The sequence below is a fragment of the Candoia aspera genome, chromosome 4, assembly GCF_035149785.1.
Source record: "Candoia aspera isolate rCanAsp1 chromosome 4, rCanAsp1.hap2, whole genome shotgun sequence".
In the NCBI taxonomy this organism is placed as follows: domain Eukaryota; kingdom Metazoa; phylum Chordata; class Lepidosauria; order Squamata; family Boidae; genus Candoia; species Candoia aspera.
In genome coordinates, this window is record NC_086156.1 from 280,059 (window position 1) to 301,252 (window position 21,194).

At 59.9% G+C, this 21,194-nt stretch overlaps 1 protein-coding gene across 2 annotated transcripts in view; it reads right to left on the bottom strand.

Moving 5' to 3' along the window:
- The window catches only part of AGAP3 (ArfGAP with GTPase domain, ankyrin repeat and PH domain 3), a 66,909-nt gene that overhangs the window by 29,956 nt on the left and 15,759 nt on the right, over positions 1–21,194 (bottom strand). Inside the window, exons 2-9 of one of the 2 annotated variants that reach the window (XM_063303161.1) lie at positions 8,038–8,096; positions 7,120–7,207; positions 6,035–6,120; positions 5,683–5,824; positions 4,945–5,079; positions 4,720–4,847; positions 3,641–3,796; positions 311–403 (exon numbers count right to left, since the gene is read on the bottom strand). In XM_063303161.1, the coding sequence (XP_063159231.1) occupies positions 311–403; positions 3,641–3,796; positions 4,720–4,847; positions 4,945–5,079; positions 5,683–5,824; positions 6,035–6,120; positions 7,120–7,207; positions 8,038–8,096 (887 nt within the window). Of the gene's footprint in view, positions 1–310; positions 404–711; positions 1,744–3,640; positions 3,797–4,719; positions 4,848–4,944; positions 5,080–5,682; positions 5,825–6,034; positions 6,121–7,119; positions 7,208–8,037; positions 8,097–21,194 lie in introns of those variants that run through there. The other variant, XM_063303162.1, reaches the window with a different exon arrangement.

The window sequence follows — 21,194 nt, forward strand, 5'->3', positions numbered from 1 at the left end:
AACCTGCCCACCACCCCCATACCCAACATTCATGAAGGCAAAGCAAAGCGGGATGGAGGCCCGGAAACGTCCTTGCCGATTGAGTGCTTGGCACGGCTTTCCAAGAGCACGGTAAAGGCACGTGGCAGAAACATACATGGGCACAGAACTGGCAATGCAAACACGCATGGAGAAACAGGGCCAGACACGGAGACCCCTCACCCCCCCGGCTTTTTTCCCCAGCCTGCTGCTCTTCCTCCCATCTCCAGGGTCGACCTGCTAAGCCACCAGGCCCGCTGCCAGGCGTGACGGGGCAGGGAAAAATGCCAACCTGCTTAATGGGAATGGCCCGCCCGCTGCCAATCGTGTCCGCCTTACACTCTGGGGCCTTCTTCTCCCGCTCGATGTCAGTGCCTTTTCGAGACTGGAAGAGAAGAAGAGACACGTGAGCGTTAGCGCCCCAGGGCGAGGCAGGGCCGGGAGGGAGCGGACCCACCAGAGGGTCCAATAAGCTGGGCTTCCCCACCCCATCCACCCAGCACAGGCACCCTGGCCGCCCTGCTCACACACGCACGCACACGCACGCACGCGCACAAGGCCACGGGAGGCAGTGGCAGACGAGAGCAGGATGGGATGGAAGCCGAAATGCAGCAGCAGCGAAGGCAGGGGTGGGGGGGTGGCGGCAGCAGCGGGAACAGACCTGGCGGAAGCCAGAAAGAATGGCACCAGCCCTCCTAAATCCAACAGTTTATTTGGTGAACACACTGGCACCTTACAAAGTCTGTCGCAGATGTCACGAGGCTTCTGCCAGCCTCTTACAAAAGAGCATCAACATTAAACAGCTAACTTTACATTTAGAACAGGAAGGAGGACAGAGAGAAGGGAGGGGAGAGAGAGAAAGCCAAAACTCGAGTTCATCACCATCATCCAAATAAATAAATGGATCAATAAATAAAGCTGGAAATGTACAGTCCATTGAAGGTGCTCAAGACACAGTGGAAAATATCGCGAAATTCACGGCATGGGGCGCAATCGATACATTCAGAACCACACGAATGGCAGCAGCAGCGGCTTCATCCCTTGGCCATCCATCGTCCAGCAGTCCCAAAGCTCGTCCGTCCATCTGTCCGTTCCTCAAGGCAGCCGGCCACTAGCCCTGCCGCTCTGGAGGGGGCCCTCTCGTCCCAACCGACGAACTCAGAAGAGAGGGGCACTCGGAGAGCTGCAGACAGCCGCTTTGCTCAGAAGAGGGGGGGAGGGGGGAGGGGAGGAGGAGGAGGAGGAGGAGGAGGAGTCCATGCAGGAGGAAGGAGGGAGACGGAGAGCAAGGAGCAGCGGGCGCTAACGGCAGGCAGCCCAGCGCGGTAGCAAAGCGTCCCTTGGCCCCTCCGTCTCCTGGCACTCTCGGGCGTTTCTGTCCATCTTCCAGAGGTGCCGCCGGCAGGAGACTCTCCGCATGCCCACCAGTCCCAGGTTAAAGTGCAGCGCAGGCTCGCTCTCAGAGACTTTACAGAGGGGGGAGGGGGCAAAGGCTCCTGCGCGTCTCCAGGAGGAGGGGGACCCGAGCGGCGGGCAGGGCAGGCCAGGCCACTAATCTGAGATCACTCCCAGTGCCTGCCCCTGATCCGGCCCTGGGGAGGCAATCAAAAGGGAAAGAATTGGTACTGAGCGGCCTGCTGGGAAGGAAGCCAGAGGGATCTTCTAATTTGGAAGGAGTTGGAAAGGCCTTTTGGTTGATGAAAAGTTGGAAACAGTGGCACATATCTGCAATATCGAGAGAATAGAGAGTTTGGCAAGTTAGAACACGGACGCGTGCCTGGCGGTCTGTCTGGGGCTCAGCGGAGGCAGCCACCGGCAACAACCGGCCACCGCCAGAGCCGGAGCCGCAGGGGTGGCGGCAGAGCGGTGGCTGGCTGGCGGGGCGGGCACGTCGAGCAGCAACGGCAGAGCGCAGGCATCTGTCTCCCCCTGCCGGCCAGAGGCTCCGCCGCACTGTTGCAGAGAGGAGAGGAGCCATGCGGGGAGAGGAGGAGCGAGCTGGGAGGGGCAGAAGCAGCAGGGGGTTGGGGAGAGGAAGCACATCAGTCCCAGAACAGGGGCACAAAAGCAGGGGGAGGGGAGCTCCGGGACCGCCCACAGGGGTCCCCCCTTCCAGAGAACGGTTTGCGCTCCCCTCTGGCCCAGTAGCCCGAAGACCCAGCTGCGCCCCAGCTCCGGAACCACTGGCCATGGCAACTGGGTGACGGCTCGCCACATCCATGCAATTGTAGACAGGAGCAAGTGAGGTGCAGTTGATGGAAGGCCGGGAGAAGCGTTAGGTAAGGCAGGGCGCTGGCCGCAAGCCATTCCAGCAGGGCCCATGCAGAGCAGCTGCTGCCAACATCACTACCACCAAGCAGAGCAAGCGCAGCAGCTGGAGGCAATGGGCATAAGTGGGACCAGAGGGAGGGAAGGAAGCACGTGCAGTGGGGCACCATGCAAGCAGGAACAGAGGTGAAGGTGGCTGTGGCTGCCATCAAGGCAAACAGCAGCCTCAGCAGAGCCATAAAGAGCAGAGACCCAGTAGGCAGCCAAGTACTGGGGGGAAGGTGTTCGCACAGCACTGACATCAATGCTGGTCAAGTGCGCTTGAGGGAATCTTGCAAGAGAAAACAGGAGGCCATCTACTGCTGCAAAGGCTGCACCCCCTCCCAGCTTACCCAGTTCTGCCCTCCAGCCCGAGGGGAGGCAGCACGGCTGACTGCAGGTCCAAAGGCTCTGGGGGAAAGCCCTTCCAGAGCCCACCCATTCCCACGCTTCAACACAGTCACACTGGGGGTCTCCTCCCCATGAGCCCGGGCCCACCACTACCCCAGTCTCAGGCTGCAGGGCAGCCTGATGCCCATCCTTCAGAGAGCCTGTCCCCACACACAGAGCTGGCTAGCCAAGGTCCAATCGTTGGTACGCTTGGTGATTCAGAAACGGGGAGAAACCTCCGCGTACCCAAAGCACCCTGTTCCACAGTAGATGGGTCTCTCCTGCAGAGCCGCCAGGGTACTTTCCCACTAGGTCTGTTCTGACCTCCTTGCAGCAGGGAGCATCCGGTCTCCTCCCCACAGAAATGGGTGTGTGTGCCAGACGACCCCAGATACTGCAGCACGGCCGATTTTGGAAACGGGCATGAAAGCCAGCCCTTGCGGATTTCCTGCCTACGGGATGGCTCGCTTATTTATGGATTTCCGAGGGCCTGGCAAATCCTACCTCTTGCCTTTCCCCAAGGCCAAGCTATGTCTGTCTTATCTAGCACAACAGCTTCCTTCCCACCTACACTCCTTAACTTTGGAGCTGGACCACTTGCACCTCCTCATCTGCAGGAGACGGACTGAGGGATGGAAGGACCAATCTTGTTCCTGCCCTTTCGCAGGTCTGGCAGCTATGCTGCCCATGCCCCACAGAACCCTTTCACTTCCCCAGCTCCCACCCTGAAGCTCTGCAACCTCAGTGGGGCTGGCAGTTCACCCCAGTTCTGCACCACCTGCAGGCCTATTTCAGGCTGTGGCCAAGCCCAGCACTGTGCAGTAGGGTGGCTGCCAAAGCTGCTGCCCCCTACAGGCAACTGCCCCACCTCCCTGCAGTCATGCCAGAGCCACTTGGAGCTGCCCATCCCTGTCCCAGAACTCACTGTGAAGATATTGGACCGGCGCTTTGACTGCTTGCGGATGGGCGTGGGAGTGTTGGAAGCAGCAATGGTCTCGATCCGCAGCTCTCGCTGGCTGATGCTCGGGGTAGAGGGCACGGAGGAGGAATAGTCGCTGAAGGCCCCGCTCCCGTTGGCAGCCTGGATGCAGCAGCCGAGGAGGAAGCGGTGAGCAGTGGGATACCTCATCGGCTCCTCATCACCATCCACACCTTTTCCCTTCGCTGGGGCTGCCATCCGTCCTAAGCAAGCACCCCCAGAAAACCACTCCCCTCTTTCTTCCACTTTTGGGGGAAGCTTCTGTCAGCGTCCCTCTGGGCCTGCCAGCCACTGCGCCAGCCAAGCTTCCCTCACTCAGATTTGGGGGAAGTGGGTGATGTGCATCTTGGCAGTCCTCCAAATAGCCGTGCAAGGCAGGTGTTGTTCTCCCCATGCTGTGAGGGGAGGGGGACCCGGGCTGAAGCCGGGTGACCGTCAGATGTTCTGTGAGCACGAACCCTGCCTTACTCTAGGAGCCTCCCCAAAGGAACCCACTCCCAGCAGTCAGGGAGGCCCAGGACAGCTGTGTTGGGCGCCAGAACCCGCCAGGACAGGGCTCACCAAACCAGATGTCTCTGCTCTTCCCACAGGAGATCCCCCAGCAGGATCCATGGCGTGCCCCTGCCTGGCATTATGCCTGGCAGAGGTAGGGTGGCCCAGAGACACACAGGGACCCCTGGCTCGGGGGGCCAAGAGGGAACAGGGAACTGCAGCCTGGGAGGCTTAGGGGACAGTGTGGGCACACTCCAAGCAGGGATGGTGCAGTTCCCAGGGCCCAGTTTGTTTGGCGGCAGCAGGGAATTCCGTAAGCCCAGCTGTGGAGCAGAAGGGAGCCCAAGGTCCCAATATGGTCAGCCCTGGCAGTGGCCACGGGTCTCCTTCACCTTGGACAAGTCACACACAGGGTCTGGGAAGCTGCATTGTCCCCACCTCGCCCTCACCTCGCCCCCAACACGCCTGGCTCAGAAGTAGTCCCTCTACCAGCAGGACACCAACCTCCGATCTGGCCATCTGCCAGCCCCTACCTGGTTGATGTGGACGGAGGGTATGGAAGCAGCAGAGACAGAGGAGTGGCTGGGCGAGTTTGGAAGGGACTTGCAGGGCCCAATGGAGAGCTGCTGTTTCTTGCGCAGGGCCACCACCTTCTGAGCCACTGGACAGAGAGAGAGATGGAGGTGAGCTGGCCCTCTCCCTACCCAAGCCGCAAAGGAGGGGAGGCCTTCCCCGCAGGGCCCCTCTCTCTCCCCTACCGTCCTGGAAGACGCGCTCCACGTTGAGCCCGTAGGTGGCACATGTCTCGTAGTAGGTGCAGCGCTTCAGGTCATTGGAGAGCTTCCTGGCTCGGGAGTCATCGATCACCCGGGGGTTCGTGGCGCTGATGGCATCTGTGGCGAGGACGGGGTCAGGCGGGAGGGGCAAGGCCTCCCGCAAGGAGAAGCTGCTGCTGCTGGGAACAGGGGGAAGACCCCTTGCCTCTGCCCCACCCCATGCAGCAGAAGAGCTGGGGCACGCAGGGTCCTGCTCCCTTGCCAGAGGAGGAAGCAAATGGAGGGCACATGTGGAGGGCGGGGCTGGGAAATGGCCTGCACAGCAAGGGCTCCAGGAGGCCACCATCAGCAGAACCAGCCCTGCAGGGAAGGCAGCCTAAGCGGGCTGAGCAACTGGCCCAAACCCTCAGCAGAAGCTGAGACCCCAGGGAAGGGTGGGATTAAGACCCCCAGGAAAGGGTGAGATCAAAACAATCCTCCCCGCTTGCATCATGGCTGACAAAATGAACCATGGAAAGGGGGGCGGGAGCCAGCCAGCCCTCTTCCAGAGGAGCTTGCCCCTCCCACTCCATTCTCCCCCGCTCAGGGTGGCTGTGGCCAAGGTAGGGAGGCGGGAACCCTGCATGGCCAGCCAGGTGCCAAGTGACCCTTCCTGTCATCCCTTCCAACAGAGCCCCTGGGTGCCCCTGTGCTCTGGCGGATCACCCAGCACCCCCTCACCTTGTGTGCCCACCAGCACCATGGGCACCTCTGAAGTGTTTCGGTAACTGCAGAGGCGCAGATAGTAGTTGTAGACAGTCTGGAAGCTGATTTCATCCTCCAGGCTGAAGACAAAGATGACGGCATCCACCCAGGCAGCAAACTGGAAGACGGAGGCCAGGGAGGGGTCTCAGGGCTAGACAGGCACCCCGGGGTCATGCAGGCAGCTGACCAGCACAGCCAGCAGGCCCTGTGCTGCTGAAGGAGCCTCTGCCTCAGACCTGCCCAGGAGCCCATCTGCAGAGGAGCTACCCATATCAGCTCAGCAGCCGGCAGGCCCCTCCGTGCCAGGGAAGGGTGGCACACGCCTTACTTGCAGCTCTGGAGGCCCCCCTTCATCGCGAATCAGCAACAGGTAACTCTGCCCGTCCACCACAATCTCCTTCTTGAATCGGCCTCCTGGAGACACGAGAAAAGGAGCCGGGTGGGTGTCTGGGCCTCCTTCCCCTGCTGGCTTCCTGCAAGATATGTCCCTCCCGGGCAGGAGCTCCAGCTTTGGACTTGGCAGGCCCAAGACCCTGGCCCCTGCTCTGTCAGGGAAGGGAGTCGATTCCTGCACAAACGAGCCAGACTTGCAGCAAGAACCAATCCATCCTTTGCCTCCGTGTCCAGGTGCCAAGAAAGCCAAGAGAACTCAGCCCCCGGCTTCTTGGGCATTTTGCCTCGGCACCTCCTCTCCACCCAGGTGCAGAAGCTGCCCCTCGCTGGGATTTCTCTGGCCCTGCCCAAGAGCCCTGGAGAAGCCAGGATGTGGAGGAGCCGAGGGCATGAACAGTCCCCAGGCCTGGCTCAGAGGTGGCGGCTCTGGCTTGGCCAGGCTGGCCAAGAACCACCTCTGCTCACAGGACCACAAGGGACCCAGCAGAGAGGGCTGGCAGCACTGGGGAGCTGGGCCAGCTGGGAAGGGTCCCCAGAGCCAGGTGCAGCCTCATAAAGGCTCCCGGGGGAAATCTGTGCCCCGCACAATGCTAAAGAGCAGGAAGGATTCCACCCAAATGCAAGCCCCCTGGCAGGGTTTGGAAAATAGGCCCCAAACAAATTTCAAGGAGGCTTCTGGAAACTGGACAAGCCCCACCCCCGCCCTCCTTGACAGGGGAGCCATTCCAGGAAAGGGTTCCACTTCCACGGGCTGGGCAGGTAAATGAGAGTTGCTGAGAGACAGGCTGCCCCCTCGACAAAAGACACAGGCCGGGGAAGCCCATTCCCTGCGCAGAGGCTGGAAGGGGCGCTGGGATCCACTCTCACTGCTTCTCCGCGGCTCTCGGCTTTATCCTGGCCATGTTACTGGCTGATGTGGGTTAAGTCGCTGCCTCCAGTTGCAGTGAAAAACTCCTCAGTGCATCCTTTTCCAGGGTGGGGACAGCACCCCATGCCACCCTGCATGTGAGACACACTGACCTTCCGGGGACTCCTCCTGCACGTAGGTCCCTGTGAGGTAGCGATGCACCAGGGCGGACTTCCCGCTGGACAGGTTGCCCACGATCCCCTGAAAGACAAAGGGAAGGTGGAAGACCACCCCTGCCTGCCTGCCTGCTTCTGGCCGGAGACGTCCACTACGAAGCCACAAGGCAAGAAACCAGTTAACGTGCGGGAAAGGGGGAAGCAGGAGGGGCCAGGATTATTAAATTCCATCAAGAGAGAATTGCACCTCCCTTCAACAGAGAACCAGTGGTTCAGCAGCTTCTTCCTAGTATGCAATTAAGATTCTTATCTAGCCATGGATCAGCCCAGAGCTGCCAAGTCAAACACCTGAGAATTGGGCCACCGAGTTGGATCACAAGTGCAAGATGGCACAGGAACGTTTTCCCTGCAGGTGGCACAGCCTGCACCCCAACCCAAAGTGTGTCAGAGCAGGGCTGCTGCACTGCTGCAGAAAGACACATCCTGGGCTTTTATGCCAACCTCCTGTGCCCACAGGGCAAACAAGCTGCTCCTTGGTAAAGGCACCCAGGAGCTGCTGCAGGCCTGGTGCCTCTCCCAGAGCCACGTGTCCAGGGGAGCCGAGCAGCAGGAAGCGAGGGAGCATCTTTTGAGGTGCAACCCATGGCCAAGTCCTTGCAAGGCAGGGAAAGGGGGCAGGGGGTTTGCTAATTGTATGTGTGTGGGGAGGGGGTGGGGCATGTGCACACACAGCTGGCCCCACCCCTGGGAGCAAAGGGAAGAGGTGGCAGAAGTATGCCCCTCCTGGCCACCAGTGGGCATGAGAGCCCCTGCCTCTGCAGGAGGGCTGGGTCACCTGCCCCAGCAGCCATCAGCCCACCCCTCCACAAAGCGTGTCATGGGGAGGAAGTGGGCGCCCCCTCCCAGTTTACTCACCACTTTGAGCTCTGGCACAGAGCGACTCAGCGTCCACTCCTGGCTGTTCACAAACGAGTCTGTGGGAGAGAGAGCAAGGGGGGTTACACGCAGGGTCCCATCCTCCCTTGAGGCCTTCCAGAGGGTGGGGGGGCCTTCTTTTTCTTCGGAAAGAACCCTAAGATGCCCCAGATCAGCATCCGCAAAGCCCTCCGTCAAACCTCAGAAAGGAACAGTCTTCCTAGAGCCAGGCAGAGGCTCGGCTGGCCAAAGAGCTCAGCAGTGCCCAAGCAAACAGGGTGAGTGGAGGTCACTGGGCTGTGCGGACTGAGGTCCGCCCCAAAGAAGGAACTGCCCGAGTCATGGCCCAGATGTCATGAGTAAGGATGGCGAGCAGGGGGCTCCCACCCAGACTGTCAAGCGCATGCGTAGCACTGAGGAACTGTTCAGCCATTCAAAGAGACACAGATCGGGACCGCCTTAACCTTTGGGGTTTATATGGCTGGGTTTTCCCACGCCTTCTCAGTTTGTTAGGATTCTTGTTAAGTACTACTAATAAATATTAGAGACCAAGTCCTCGTCTCAGTGTGTTTCCTGGTAATCAGGACACCAGCAGCAGCCAACCCCTGGCTCCTCCCTGGCTGCTGCACAGCCATCTGCACCAGGAGGTCCCCTCTGGCCAGGCCTTTGGGCAGAAGGTGGGCAGCACCTTCCCTCCTCCCCTCCCCTGCCCCTCTCCAGTACAGACTGGGGTGGGAGCAAGGAGTGGGGTCTGGTTAGGGTCCTGGCCCCACCTCGGAGGAAGTGGCCGAAGCCTAGGGAGGGGACTGAGGGGGCCAATTCAGCCAGTGGCTCTGCTGCACCTTGAGGTCGCCCCGCTTGCTGAACAGCCTTGGCGCCTCTGCCCGCCTCGACGTCCACCAAGCAGTGCCACCAGTTCCCAGGCCAGAGCGAGAAGGCAATGCCCTTTGCAGCGGGGAGGGCAGCGGGCCCCACCCTTGGTGGCCAAGCTAATCCAAGGAACAAACCCTCATCCTAGCATGGAGCCAGGATCGGGAACTAGCAGCTAAAATCGTAGTTGCCTCCTCTTACCAAACTAAAATGAACTTTTACTGCTTAGAAACGCAGAACCCTATAAAAATCTGTGCACTACGGACCCTTCTTCCTGCAGCATGAGGCCCGTCCACCCTTCAGCTAAGCAAGCCACCTGCTTCCTTGCGTCTCTGGGGAAGACCTGGGAGGAGCCTCCCGTCCAAGTGAGGGTTCCTCAGCAAGGAGGAAAAGGGTCTTTGCAAGGCGACTCGGAGACCCTTCGGTCGGAAAGGGGCCTCCTCTGCCACATCCCTTCTGAAGGGCCCTTTCGAGAGGGTGGCCGTCCCACAGAGGCTCTTCCGGGTGGGCTCCTCTTCTTGCAGAGACCCGGCCAAGGAGGGCTCGGGGTGGGGCGCACACAACATGGTTCTCCCTGATCCTGGATTAACAAAGCGCGCAATCTGCTCTTCCCAGGCATAGCCCAGAGCCGAGCTCCACGTGGTGGCCTGAGCCACAAGCAACTCCTCGCCAGTTCCTTGCGTGGAGTCCTGAATCCCCCCTTCAACCCTCTGATGTCAGTTCTGCCATAAGGACCCAGGGGCTTGGATTCCGCCCTTCAGAGACCCTCCTCTTCTTCCCCCACAGGCTCTGCCTCCACCCCCACCCCCCCACACAAAGCATGCCCACGTTCCACTGAGTTCACCCCACAGGCAGTAACTTCCCCCTTGCGCACCCGGGGGTCCGCCTCTGCAATTCACCCGGCCTGGGCCTGCTGGGGCCTCTTGGCAGCAGCCCCTCCCCATCAATAAGCCTCCTTTTCTGTTGCAAGTTACTCCACTGCCTCTGCCAGGGGGCCCTAAAGCAAAGCAAGGATCGTGGCAACCCATCATAGGGCAGTGGAGCTGGAAGGGACCACAAAGAACATCTAGTCCAACCTCTGCCATCTCCTTCAGGTGGGAAGCATCTGGAAAGACTCACTGGGAAAGGGGTGGCTCGCGATTAGACATTGTACTGTGCTGGCTCCCTTCTCCGTGATGGATGCCACGCCTTGCGTGCCCATGTGGACCAGCCTGGCAGGGCAGTGGCACAGAAGCTGACCTACTCCTTTTGGGTAAAGACTGAAATACAACGGCAGTGCCACCCATCCTGCCCTGACCAGCGGGGTGCAAAAAGAGGGACAGAAGACACCCCCCTGCAGGACCCGCTGAGGCCTTCAAAGATGGGGCACAGCATGAACAGCCCCCCGCATAGCAGGGGCAGTTTCCTCGACCTCCCAGAGGACACAAGAGCTGGGGCAGGGGGGCCTCACGTAACACCAGATCTGAAGAGATGGGGCAGAAATCCAACCCCTCCCACTGCTAGCAATGCCCCACCACCCCAGTCTTTATCACGGGCAGCCGCTCACACAGACTTCTGGGTCCTGGAGCAGGAAGGGAGGATGCCATGCAGCCTCCTGGGCACAGGCCCAAACCCCAGAGCCAGCCTGTGCTCCCCCCCTCTCAGCCCCCCGCCCTCTCCCCCCGCCTACTCTGCCTGCACAGCTCTTGTGCTCCAGCTGGGCCGGTCCCAGGTAGCGCCAACACCCAAACTGGTTCCTCAGGTCTCCCTGCTGCTGAAGCAGCAGAGCCTCCCTGCCCCCCTTGCCCCCCCCCAAAGCAGCAGGCAGGGCTGCGCTCCCCACCACAGGAAGGGGAACTTCCATCTGCCATGCTGACTGTGGCGAGGAGAGTGGAACTCTCCCTGGAGCACTGCCTGGGGATTGAGGCTGCCTGGGGGACAGCCGGGAGGAAGCCATACCTTCAGAGGGGGGGTAGGGGTGTTGGGGAGCCCCTCAACAAGGCTACGCCCCTTTGAACTTTGGAAACTTCCCCAACCCCTTCAGGATGGGAAGCCTCTCGGGATCCAGCCCCCACTTCAGAGGGCGCGTGTGCAGGGCATCTCGGCACATACTTCTCTGCCAGGTCAAAGAACCTGCTTCCCCTGGGCCTCTGCTTGACCACACCCCGGCCCTGCCCAGGCAGGCCCTGCCAGGCTGTTACTTCCACCCATACCGCCCCCCCCGCTGCCACCTCAGTAGCTGAGGCCCCACTGGGTCATTCTCCCCAGAAGGCAGGAGAACGAGCCAGCCCCCGCCCTGCCTTTAAGAGCCAGCTGGGGAAGGAAGCTTCTGCACTGGGGAGAGGAGCGGGAGGAGGAGGGGGGCCTCCTGGCCCTGAGGCAGGCAGGCCAGTGAGCCCCAACCAGCTGGGCAAAAGCAGAGGAAGGCAAGGTCCAGGGAAGACAGCAGCAAACCACTGGCTGGCCTGCCATCCATCCAGACTGGGGCACTGCCATCCAGCCTCCCTTCCCATCAGATCTGTCCTGACAAGCAGGAACCACACCAAAACGAGGAATAGGTCTCTAGTGTTTTATTACTGCTACAGTAGACAGAAAATCCTAACAAACGGAAAAAGTGTGAGAAAATCCATACAGATAAACCCCAAAAGTCAAGGCAGGTCTGTTCTGTGTCTCTTTGAATGACAGCTCAAATTCTCACTACTACGCATGCGTTTTCCCCCCTGGATAGGGGCCCCCTCCAGCTCACCATCAGTGCTCATGACAAGGTCCACACGAGAAGCTCCCTGCCTGCCCCCCCTCGCCTGCCACCCTGGCAAATGGCATCACCCCTTGGCAGTGGCAGCAGCAGCAGAACTGCCTGGGCTCGTCCTCCCTCCTCCACCACCTCCATCTTCCTTCCTGGACCCACCCCTTGGCACTCAGCCTCTCCCTCATCAGCCTCCCAGCAGATACATCTCCTGGCATTTAAGGGAAGTACCCTCCCAGAAGATCAGGCCTCTGCAAGGCCATAGGGCATAGGACCTTCTCCTCCCCAAATGGGGAACCCCGCTCCAGGATGAAGAGCCCCTGAACAGGTGAGCCTGATACCCTGCTGCCTCCGAGGAGGCCCACCTGCCCTGTGGCCCGGCTCAGAGCTCCCCTGGGAGGCAGGGGAGGGCAGTCAGCCCCTCTCCCCTTGCCTTAACAAGGACTTCTCAGGCAGGAGAGGAGCTGGGAAGAAGAAAACACAGGCCACACTCCCTCATCTTTCTAGCCTCCACAAACACTTCCACTTTGGCATTTATACCACCTCCCTCCTGGTTCCCAGTTTTTGATATCCCTTCTGGCCTGCAAGGCCAGCAACTTTCACATAACCAAGGACTGGATTACAACTCCAAAATGGGCCTCTGGGGGGCTTCTAGTCCCATCCTCAAACCCCTGCAGGTACCAGGGATGCCTCGCCTCCCCACCACCTGTGTACTTTGCAGGATTCCCCAACAATACCCACACGGAGTGAGCCCCTGCATGCACTGGGGGGGGGGCGCTTTGGATGTGGCAACTGTGGTTGGCCATGACCAGCAAGGAGAGGCAGAAATCTTGACATCTCCTACCCACCCCAAGAGGGCCAGGTTCAGAAAAGCAGTGCTGGTGCCTAGGATGACGAGGCTCTCGTCCCCACCGCGGACGCACAACTTCCAGCTGGCCTTTTGGGGGCCTGGTGACCGGCTGGAGCTCTGGCCAGCCTCTCCCCCTTTGGAGGCAGGGATCCCCGTCCTTTGGCCCACGCGGAATGGTGCCAGGACAGGTGCAGCCAGGGCCCAGGGCAAGCTGCCTGGCTAGAGGTCCTGCCAAAGGCTCTCCGGGACCCTGTGCTCAGCCATGGACCAACGGCTGCCTTAAGGACACCTTGGCCATCACACCACAGCTTCCAAACACTTTAGAGGCACCTATGATTTCTGCTGGCTTCTCTTTTGACCCTTTCTCCATGGAATCTTCTAGGGAAAAGCAAGAGGGAAGGTGTGAAGGACTGGGCTCCAGCACTGCTGAAAACAGGAGCAGAGTCCCTGGCCCTTGACAAGCAGAACAGAGCAAGCCTCTGTAGGCCCATCTTGGCACAGCAAGAGAGCCAGGCAGCCCGTTGGGGGCGGGCGGGGAGAGGTGGAAAGATGCACAGGCATCTGCAAGGCACTTGGGGGACCAGGACCTTATGCCTACCACCACCTCCAATCCTGCAGAGGTGCTGGACTAGAAGCCCTGCATCTCCAGCCCCCGCTTGCTAGCTCCGTTGGCAGCAACTCATTAAACAGGGAGCTGCCAGGGGTCCAGCCTGACAGCACAGGCTTTTGGGCTCCGAGAAGGGCCACCCAGGTTGCCAGGGGCTGAGGCCTCCTTTCCCTCAGGGCAGAGAGCAGTCGCCAAAGCTCCTCCCGGGGTGACACAGCCCGGCCCCTGCCGACCAGGGCCAAGGCGGACCGAGGGGCAGAAGCAGGGAGGACGGCCTTCTAACCGGACCATAGAAAGGCAGCGCCGCCCCGCGGTAGCTCTCCTCCCGCCGCCTCCGGGGCCCCGGGCAAGAGCCTCCCGCAGCCACCCGCGGCGCCCGAAACGCAGAGCCCGAGCTTCTTACCCGGCCCCCTCGCGCCAACGCCGCCGCTCCCCACGGCGATCAGGACGGGTTCGGCTCCTCGCCGGCTCCACAGAGAAGCCGCGCCGCCGCGGGGCTCCAGGTCAGCGAAGGGCCGACCGGCGAAGCGCTCCCGGCGCCGGAGGCGGCTGCCCAGTAGCTTCCAGAAGCCGCCTCCGCCCTCCGGGCGAGGCCAGGCGCGGGCCTGCGCGGCCTCCGAGGAGAGCAGGTCCCGCTTACTGGGGAAGGCGTGCAGGGAGGTGGCGTCGCCCTCGCTGCGGGTGCGGAGGCGCGCCGGGCGCAGGACCCCGGAGCCGGCGCGCTGCAGCTCCTGGCCGCGGCGCAGGCGGAAACTGAAGCTCTTCCGCAGGCTACTGAAGCTCTTCTGGCCTGCCCCGTCGCCGCGGCCGCCGAAGAGGTTCCACCGCCGCCGGCTGCCCCAAAGCAAGCCGCCCCGCAGGAAGCCGCCGGCGCCCTCTTCGCTTGGGAGGGCCGCGGCGGCGGCCGGGAAGGCTGCACTGGCGGGGCGCGGCGGCGCCGGGGCTCCCGAGTCCCGCTCGTCGGGCTGGCGGGGTGAGCGCAGCCGCAGGAACTCCAGCAGGCCGCTGCGGGCCCGGGCCGGCGGCCGCGCGGCGCAGAGCAGGGGGCTCCCGGGGCCCAGCCCGTTGCCCGCGGCGCAGAGGCTCTTCGGCCGGTGCTTCTGCTTCTCCGCCGCCTTGAGGGCGGCCTGGACGGCGGGGACGCCCTGGAGGTCCAGGGACTCGCAGACGCTCACGGCCCGCCTGGGGCAGGCGCGCGGAGTGCCCGGGGGCCGTCCGGCCTCGCGCCAGCGCCAGCCCTCCGCCATGGTCCGGGAGGGCCGCGGCTGGCGAGGGGAGCGCGGCAAGGCTCACATGCCGAGCGCGGCGGCGGCGGGCGGCCGCCCAACTCCCCCAGCTCCCCGGCCTGGCTTCTGCAGGGCTAGCTAGCTGGCTGGCTGCTCTGCCCGCCTTCACTCCCTCCGCATCTCACGCGCCCCGACATGCCCAAACTTGGCCCCGCGGCAGCAGCACCCTGCAAGCGCGGCGCGGATCCCGCCCTCCTGGGAGGCCCAGAGCCGCAGCAGCAGCCGCGCCCCAGAGCAGCTCGCGGTCTGGGGTTCCCGGGACGGGCTGCGCGGGACTGGAAGCCCCCTGCTCGACTGCCCTCTCCTGGGCTCCTTCCTCGCGGGGGGTCCCCCCTTCCGCCCAGCTTCTACTGCTTCCTCCCTTCAGTCCCGGGACGGCCGGCGGGCGGCGGGGTGGGGGAGTGTTGCTTAATGCAACTCTCATCCCCGACCAGGCAGCGGAGGGCGGAACGGGCGCCCGAGAACTCTCCCCGGCCGGCTGTTCCCAGTGCTTCAGCCGCCAGGCGCTCCTTCCCCCGAGACCCGGGGAGCCGCTCTCCATCTGCCCAGCAGAGAGCTGCCAAGGCCGGTTCTTTCAGAAGCAGGAGCCGATCTAGGTAGGCTCGGAACAAGCCTGCGGGGCTGCCTGCCTGCGGGCATTACTCTAACTACCAAGGAGATAACCGGACTCTCCAGGGAGGGGCCAGCTTCTCTTAGCGGGGTGTTCAGGGTGTTTGCCAAGACTGGGAACCAAGGCCAATGGAGATACCACCAGGAGTGGCCATCGCTGAAAGCAGCAGGCCTCCACTGTGGGTGGCGTGGAAGTGGCCCACCCCCTGGCCCTGTCACCCACCCAGCCAGTTCATGCTTGCCTTCCACTCCCCCAGTCAGCGCTCCCCAGGTGGAAGTTGGAGAAGCCCTTCCTCAGATTTTACCCAGTACTGGGGAATGGGGAAGGTGAACCAGCACTTTGAGTGACACCAGGAGGTCCCCCGTGGAGATCCACATTCAGTCCGTCCAAGCACATCCAATTATTATTTCAACAATTATGTGTACTTATGAAGAATCTATAAAGCAAAATTTCCTCTAAGAATAAAAGTACAATAAAAACCTGACGATGAATCTAAATACATACAGTATTGCAAACCCACACCATAAATCCAAATTTGAAAGCTGTTGGAAACTGGTTGCCCTTCAGGTGGGGAGGGGGAGGCAGCACCCTTCCAGAGAGGCTTTAATCTGGGGGAGGGTGCACACCCTACAGCCCTTTCCTACTCTAGGATTCTCTCCTTCCCTGACAAATGTGCCGTTTGCCAAAGGGGCCTGGTGGAACAGGAGGCGCTTCACCCTGGAGGGGGCAGGGGCAGGATCAGAGCCAGGGCAGTGGCTTGGGGCAAAAGACTGGCACGCATAGCCAGCCTGGGAAGCTTCAGAAAGAACCTGGGAGCCAGTGCCTGAGCCCAGGGAAGAGCCTTCTGCCACCTCAGTGCCTGGCCCTCTTCCAAGGAGCCCCTTGAGAGCGGTCCTGCTCCACCCTCCCAAGAGGACAGACCCCTTATGCCATCCAGAGCTTCAGAACCTCAACCAGGCGCTCCCAGTCAAGTTACTCAGCGAGATGCAGTGCGACCCTCTCCAAAGCAGGCCAGACAATGACCCACCAACCAAGAGTACCCTGCCCCCACCAAATGGGCCTCAGCTTGCTAATGGACCCAAAGTACTAGTAGCACCACTGGGTGCTCTTCCTCCTGGTGCATCCCACAGCCTCCCCTGGCATGAGGAGCAACCTCACTGGGGATCACCAGCCTGCCGGGTGCCAATTCCCCAAAAGTCCCCCTCTTTGCCTGGGGAAAAGGATGAACCTCAGGCATCCTGATCAGCAAAGGGGCTGTGGCTTCAGAGTACAAGTGGGCTCGCTGCCCAACAGTTCCAGCTGCAGCCTGGGCAACCACCAATTTCAGAGGCCACCGCACACACAGAGATTCTCCCTTTACCTTCCTGGTCTCCCTTGTTCTTGGAGGCCAAAATGGGGCTCCAGCTGGAAGGAGCTTGGGGAAACCAGACTTGCTGCAAAGGATCCCAACAAAGCCACCAAATCCGGGGCCTCAAACTGCCCAGCTGAAGCTCCCTCGCTCAGCAAGGCGAGGAGGGCAGTCCCTGGCCTGGGATCACAGCCTCTGATGTCCAGGGCTTTTGTGGAGCTCCCTTCTGAAGCCCTTTTGGGAAAAAGAAGCCCCTTCCCAGAGCAAGGAACAGTCCAGGGCTATGTGCTGGCTCAGAGGGTCACCACCCTGTTCCTTCCACCACACTGCCTGTCAGCTGACAGGCCAGGTTTGCAGAGCAGCACTGTGGCCACCTGAGGGCAGCAGAGAACAGTAGTGGAAGAGCTCCTTTCCTGCCAAGGCAACCACTGCTTGCCAGTGCATTCCAGGGTGCAGACTGCGAGGGAGAAAAAGGGTGGCTTCTTCTGGCTTGTGAGGGCCACCCCAACCCGTCAGAAGGTGGCCTTGGTTGCCACCTGCCCCTCCTACCCTGGTGAAAAAGGGTGGGGGGGGGTGTCGCAAAATCGCTCTCTGCTACCCAAAGGAACAACCAGCAAGCAAAGCAACTATCTGAACATCTCAGCAGGGAGAAATAGCAAGAACCGGAGGTGGAATTGGCTCGCAGATGAAGCCCCGCAAATCGAGCAGAGGGTGCTGGACCCTGCTCTAATGGCCAAGCAGCAAAAAGGTACTGGAGTCCATAGGCCAGAGTTGGCCTCCAGGGGCAGGGAGGGGGCTGTTTTGCATGGTCAGCTAACAAAAGATGGGAAGAGATTCGCCAGTTTCAGAAGTTGCTACATTGCACAGTGCCTGTGGCCAAGGTAGAGGCACCTCTCTGGGAAGCCAACCACTGAAGACAGGATTAATAGGGAGAAATGCCAAGGGCTGCATCAGGATAGGGGAAATGGAAGACTCCACCTGGCTTGGCAGTAGGATGCATGGAAGGGGTCTGGGTGCAACGCAGCTGCTAAAAGATCCAATGCTATCTCGGGGAACCTTGATGGGAGCAGAATGTCCAAGTCAGGGGACGCCCTTGTCCCCCTCTACTCTGCCCTCTTCAAACCCTGTTTGGACACCGTGCCCAGTTCTGGGCACCAGAGTTGGCAAAGGACGGCGACCCCTTGGAGCCAGCTCGGAGAAGAGCTACCGCGACGGTCAGGGGTCTGGAAACCAAGCCCTGCGAGAAACGGGCGGAAGGCTCTGGGGATGCTGAGCCCCGGAAGAGAAGAGAAGACCGAGGGGAGACAGGGCAGCATCTTCCAACTCTGAACGGTTCTCCCACAAAGGGGGGTGGGGGTGATTCTCTGTTGCCCGGCAGGCAGGGCCACAACAAGTGGGTCAGAGCTGCACGCAGGAGCTTGAAGCTCGGTGCCAGGGACCCCCCGATTGTGCGAACGCTCAGGCTGGGGAACAGGCTGCCACGGGAAGCGGTGAGTTCTCCCCCAAACAGAAGCTGGACGGTCTGCCGCCAGAAATGCTCCAATGGATTCCTGAACTGCGTAGGGAGTTGGACTGGATGGCCTTGAAGGCTTATCCTAACTCTAAGATGCTTTGTGTATGTGTTCTGTTGAGGAATGTGGAGGACATTCCTCAAAAGCATTTTCCCCTTTTTCTGTTCGTTTGAGAAACACCGAAAGAGAGGAAATTCCTATGGTGACTCACAAGGGATGTTCCACATTTGCTTTCATAATTGAAGGCAACAAGAAACAGACATACAGCCAGTGTGAGCTCACTGCCTTCTCAGTGTGATAAGGGGAAGACAAAACTGTCCATCCTGCAGGTGGGAAATACTTGGGTCAAAGATAGGGAAGACTGCAGGGTGCAACAGCACCATGGAAAATAGAAGAAAGCCAGGTGGAAGGGACAGAGATGTGACAGAAATGCCGTCGGTGGTCAAGAAGAGTTCTGCTACTCTACAACCTCCGAAGAGATTCTGGGGCCTCCCCACTGAGAATGCCTCTGGACCCCTGGATGAAGAGCAGCTGCCACGGATAAAGGATTCCTGCCTCTGCCTTGAACAGGAGAAAGTGATGGGTGTTGGGGGGGGAGTGATCAGAGGCTCCTGGCTGAGGAGGACAGAAGTAGCAATCTGCCAGCCACACTGCCCATCAAGACCCTTCCTGGGTCACACATTCTGGAGGAGATGGAAAGACCTCCAAGGCTCATTACACCTGCTGTCAAATGTCCCTTCCGACTGATCCACATGAGAACAGAAGACACAACCAGGAAGGAGCTAATACATGTGGAAATACAGTTAGAAAGACTAAAGCAGAAAGGGAACTTAGGCTGCAAGGGAAGCTGCAAGCCACAGAAGGGGCTTTCCTGACTATTTCATGAAAGAAAAAAGGGGTGCCCCCCTGCTTAAAGATGGCAGGATGGTCACAGGTGTGGGGAGAGGGCCGAGCAACTCTGCGCCTCCTTTGCTGTGGTCTCCTCCCCAGAGGGAAGCCGGGGTCGGAAGGGCCCAACCAGCAGCCTGGTTGGAGGAGAGACAGTCAGGGAGCCCTTGGCTACCACGAGTGAGTCGGAGGGTCCAGCGGGACCAGGCCGATTCCCGGTGCCAACGTGGAGCCCCTTTCGCAGATCTTGGAGACACCGCAGAGGACAGGCAGGTTGCCAGAGGCTTGGAAAAGGGTGAACCTTGCTCTGGTCTTTAAAAATGGGGGGAAGAGGAAACCACTGGCCAGGCAGCCCAACACTGAGGCCTGCAAAACTCTGAAGCCATTATTAAGCAGTTAGCTTGTGAGCACTTAGATCCAGAGGAGCTCCATGGTTTACCAGGACATGAAGCACCAAGGAAATGCCTAAGTGATGCTGTCCAAAAAAAGCAGCAAGTCCAACTGAACACTGGTAAGAGCCCAGCTGAGGCTTTTTGTGCTGTACCTTGTCCTAATATCTGACTGACTCCTTGTCCCGCCCTCAGGTGCCGTGGAGAATAGATCAACTCCCTCTTCCCTGGGGCAGCCCTTTGGGTATTGGAAGACGGCCATCATGTCTCCCCTCCATCTTCTCTCCCTTAAGCTAAACATGCCCGGTCCCTTTAGCCGTCCTTCATAGGATTGAGCCTCCAGACCCCTGATCATCTTTGTTGCTCTTCTCTGCGCTCTTTCTAGGGCTTCAGCAACTTTTTTGTAATGTGGTGACCGGAACTGGATGCAGGATCCCAAGTGTGGCCTCACCAGTGCAGTATAGAGCAGTACTGCCACTTCCTGTGATCTTGATACTATCCCTCTGTTGATGCAGCCCAGGACTGCATTGGCCTTTTTGGCAGCTGCAGCACACAGCTGACTCATCCTTAAGCAGTGGTCCACCAGGACACCCAGATCCCTCTCATAGGCACTACTGTTGAGCCAGGCACTGCCTATCTTGTTCCTGTGCATCTGGCCTAAGCGCAGGACCTTACATTTCTCACCACTGAACTTCACCTTGTTGGATAGGGCTCAATGGCTTCTTGAGACTGACCACTGCCCCAAGCCTGCTCCCCATCACTAGCCAGGAGGCATAGGGATCCAGACCACCACTGGCATTACTGAGGCTGCAGTGAGGCCCATTGATGTTCTCAGGACTCATGCAAATTCAAATTCATCCCAAATAACCTCACAGGATGACGTGTCAGTCACCTCTTCAAGACTTGCCCAACGTGCACTCAACTCCAAGTGGATCTGAGCAACTCTGTCCTCCAGATGCCTAGAAAATTCCTCCCAGTGGCCCACCAGATGACCTCCCTGCCCCTCCTCCCTTAGGAGGGCTGGCTCACTTTATACAGGGCTGCTGGATGGCACTCTGTGGATGCAAGAGGAGATGCTGCACTCTGCCATTCCTATTGCCACCAAGGAGGCCTGACTATGGACTGCTGCTTGTGTTTGGCCTGATTCTCTTTGCCTTATGCCCACGGTCCTCCGGGTAACCTCTGATGCGCTTCCTCTCTTTGAGCCTCTCAGAGAGCTAAGAACCTCCTGTAGAGGTGTGCCACTTTGCTCCCTATTCCAGCAGGCAGCAGAAGCCTCAGCAGGACTGGCCATCATACCTCACGGAACTCTCCAAGTGCCCTCTGGAAACCACATGGCTCTATTAGGTGCCTTGGGTGGGCCAACCAGATGGGCCCGTCCTACCCAGTATCAGTGGCTGGTTAACTCCAAAACAATCAAAGAGTGATCTGACCAAGGGTAATATCCCCTATCTGTCGCATCTGCCCCAAAACAAAATCCAGATCTAACCCATGGTGTTCAGCCCCAGGCAGGCCCTGGGTGCTCTGGGAGAGATCCATGAACTCCTGAGTTGCCTCCCGTAAGGAAGACAGGGTGACATCCCCCAGTACCATCAGCCTGAGAATCCTACTGCCAACCCTGTACCAAGGTCAAGGGCGAGAGCGTCACAGAGATGACTGGGAGGGAAGCAGGCAAGATCCGCAACCGAAGCACGGAGGACTGAAACGTTCCGTAGGTCCTGGGAAGCCAGATAGCATTTGGAAGAGACTTAGGCTGATGCCTCCCTGATTCACTGTGATATAATAGGAAGGGGAAGTAAAGCCCAGTCAGGCTCTTAGCACTGGTGTTAGCCTGACAAGGTAGACCAGGTCAGGAAACTGGCTCTGCAGGATCTCTGTTTCATTGTGATGGGCTGCAGTAACAGCGGCCAGCTCGGGAAGCCACTGGGCAACGGAGGGCCAGCACAACAGCAGCATTCCCAACTGCCCCCATAGCCCAACTTCATGGATAAGGCCTCACCCCCAGTTCTCTGCCAAACACCATCAGAGTCTCCTGGGTAACAATTGCCACACCACCTCTCCACCCTGAGCGCA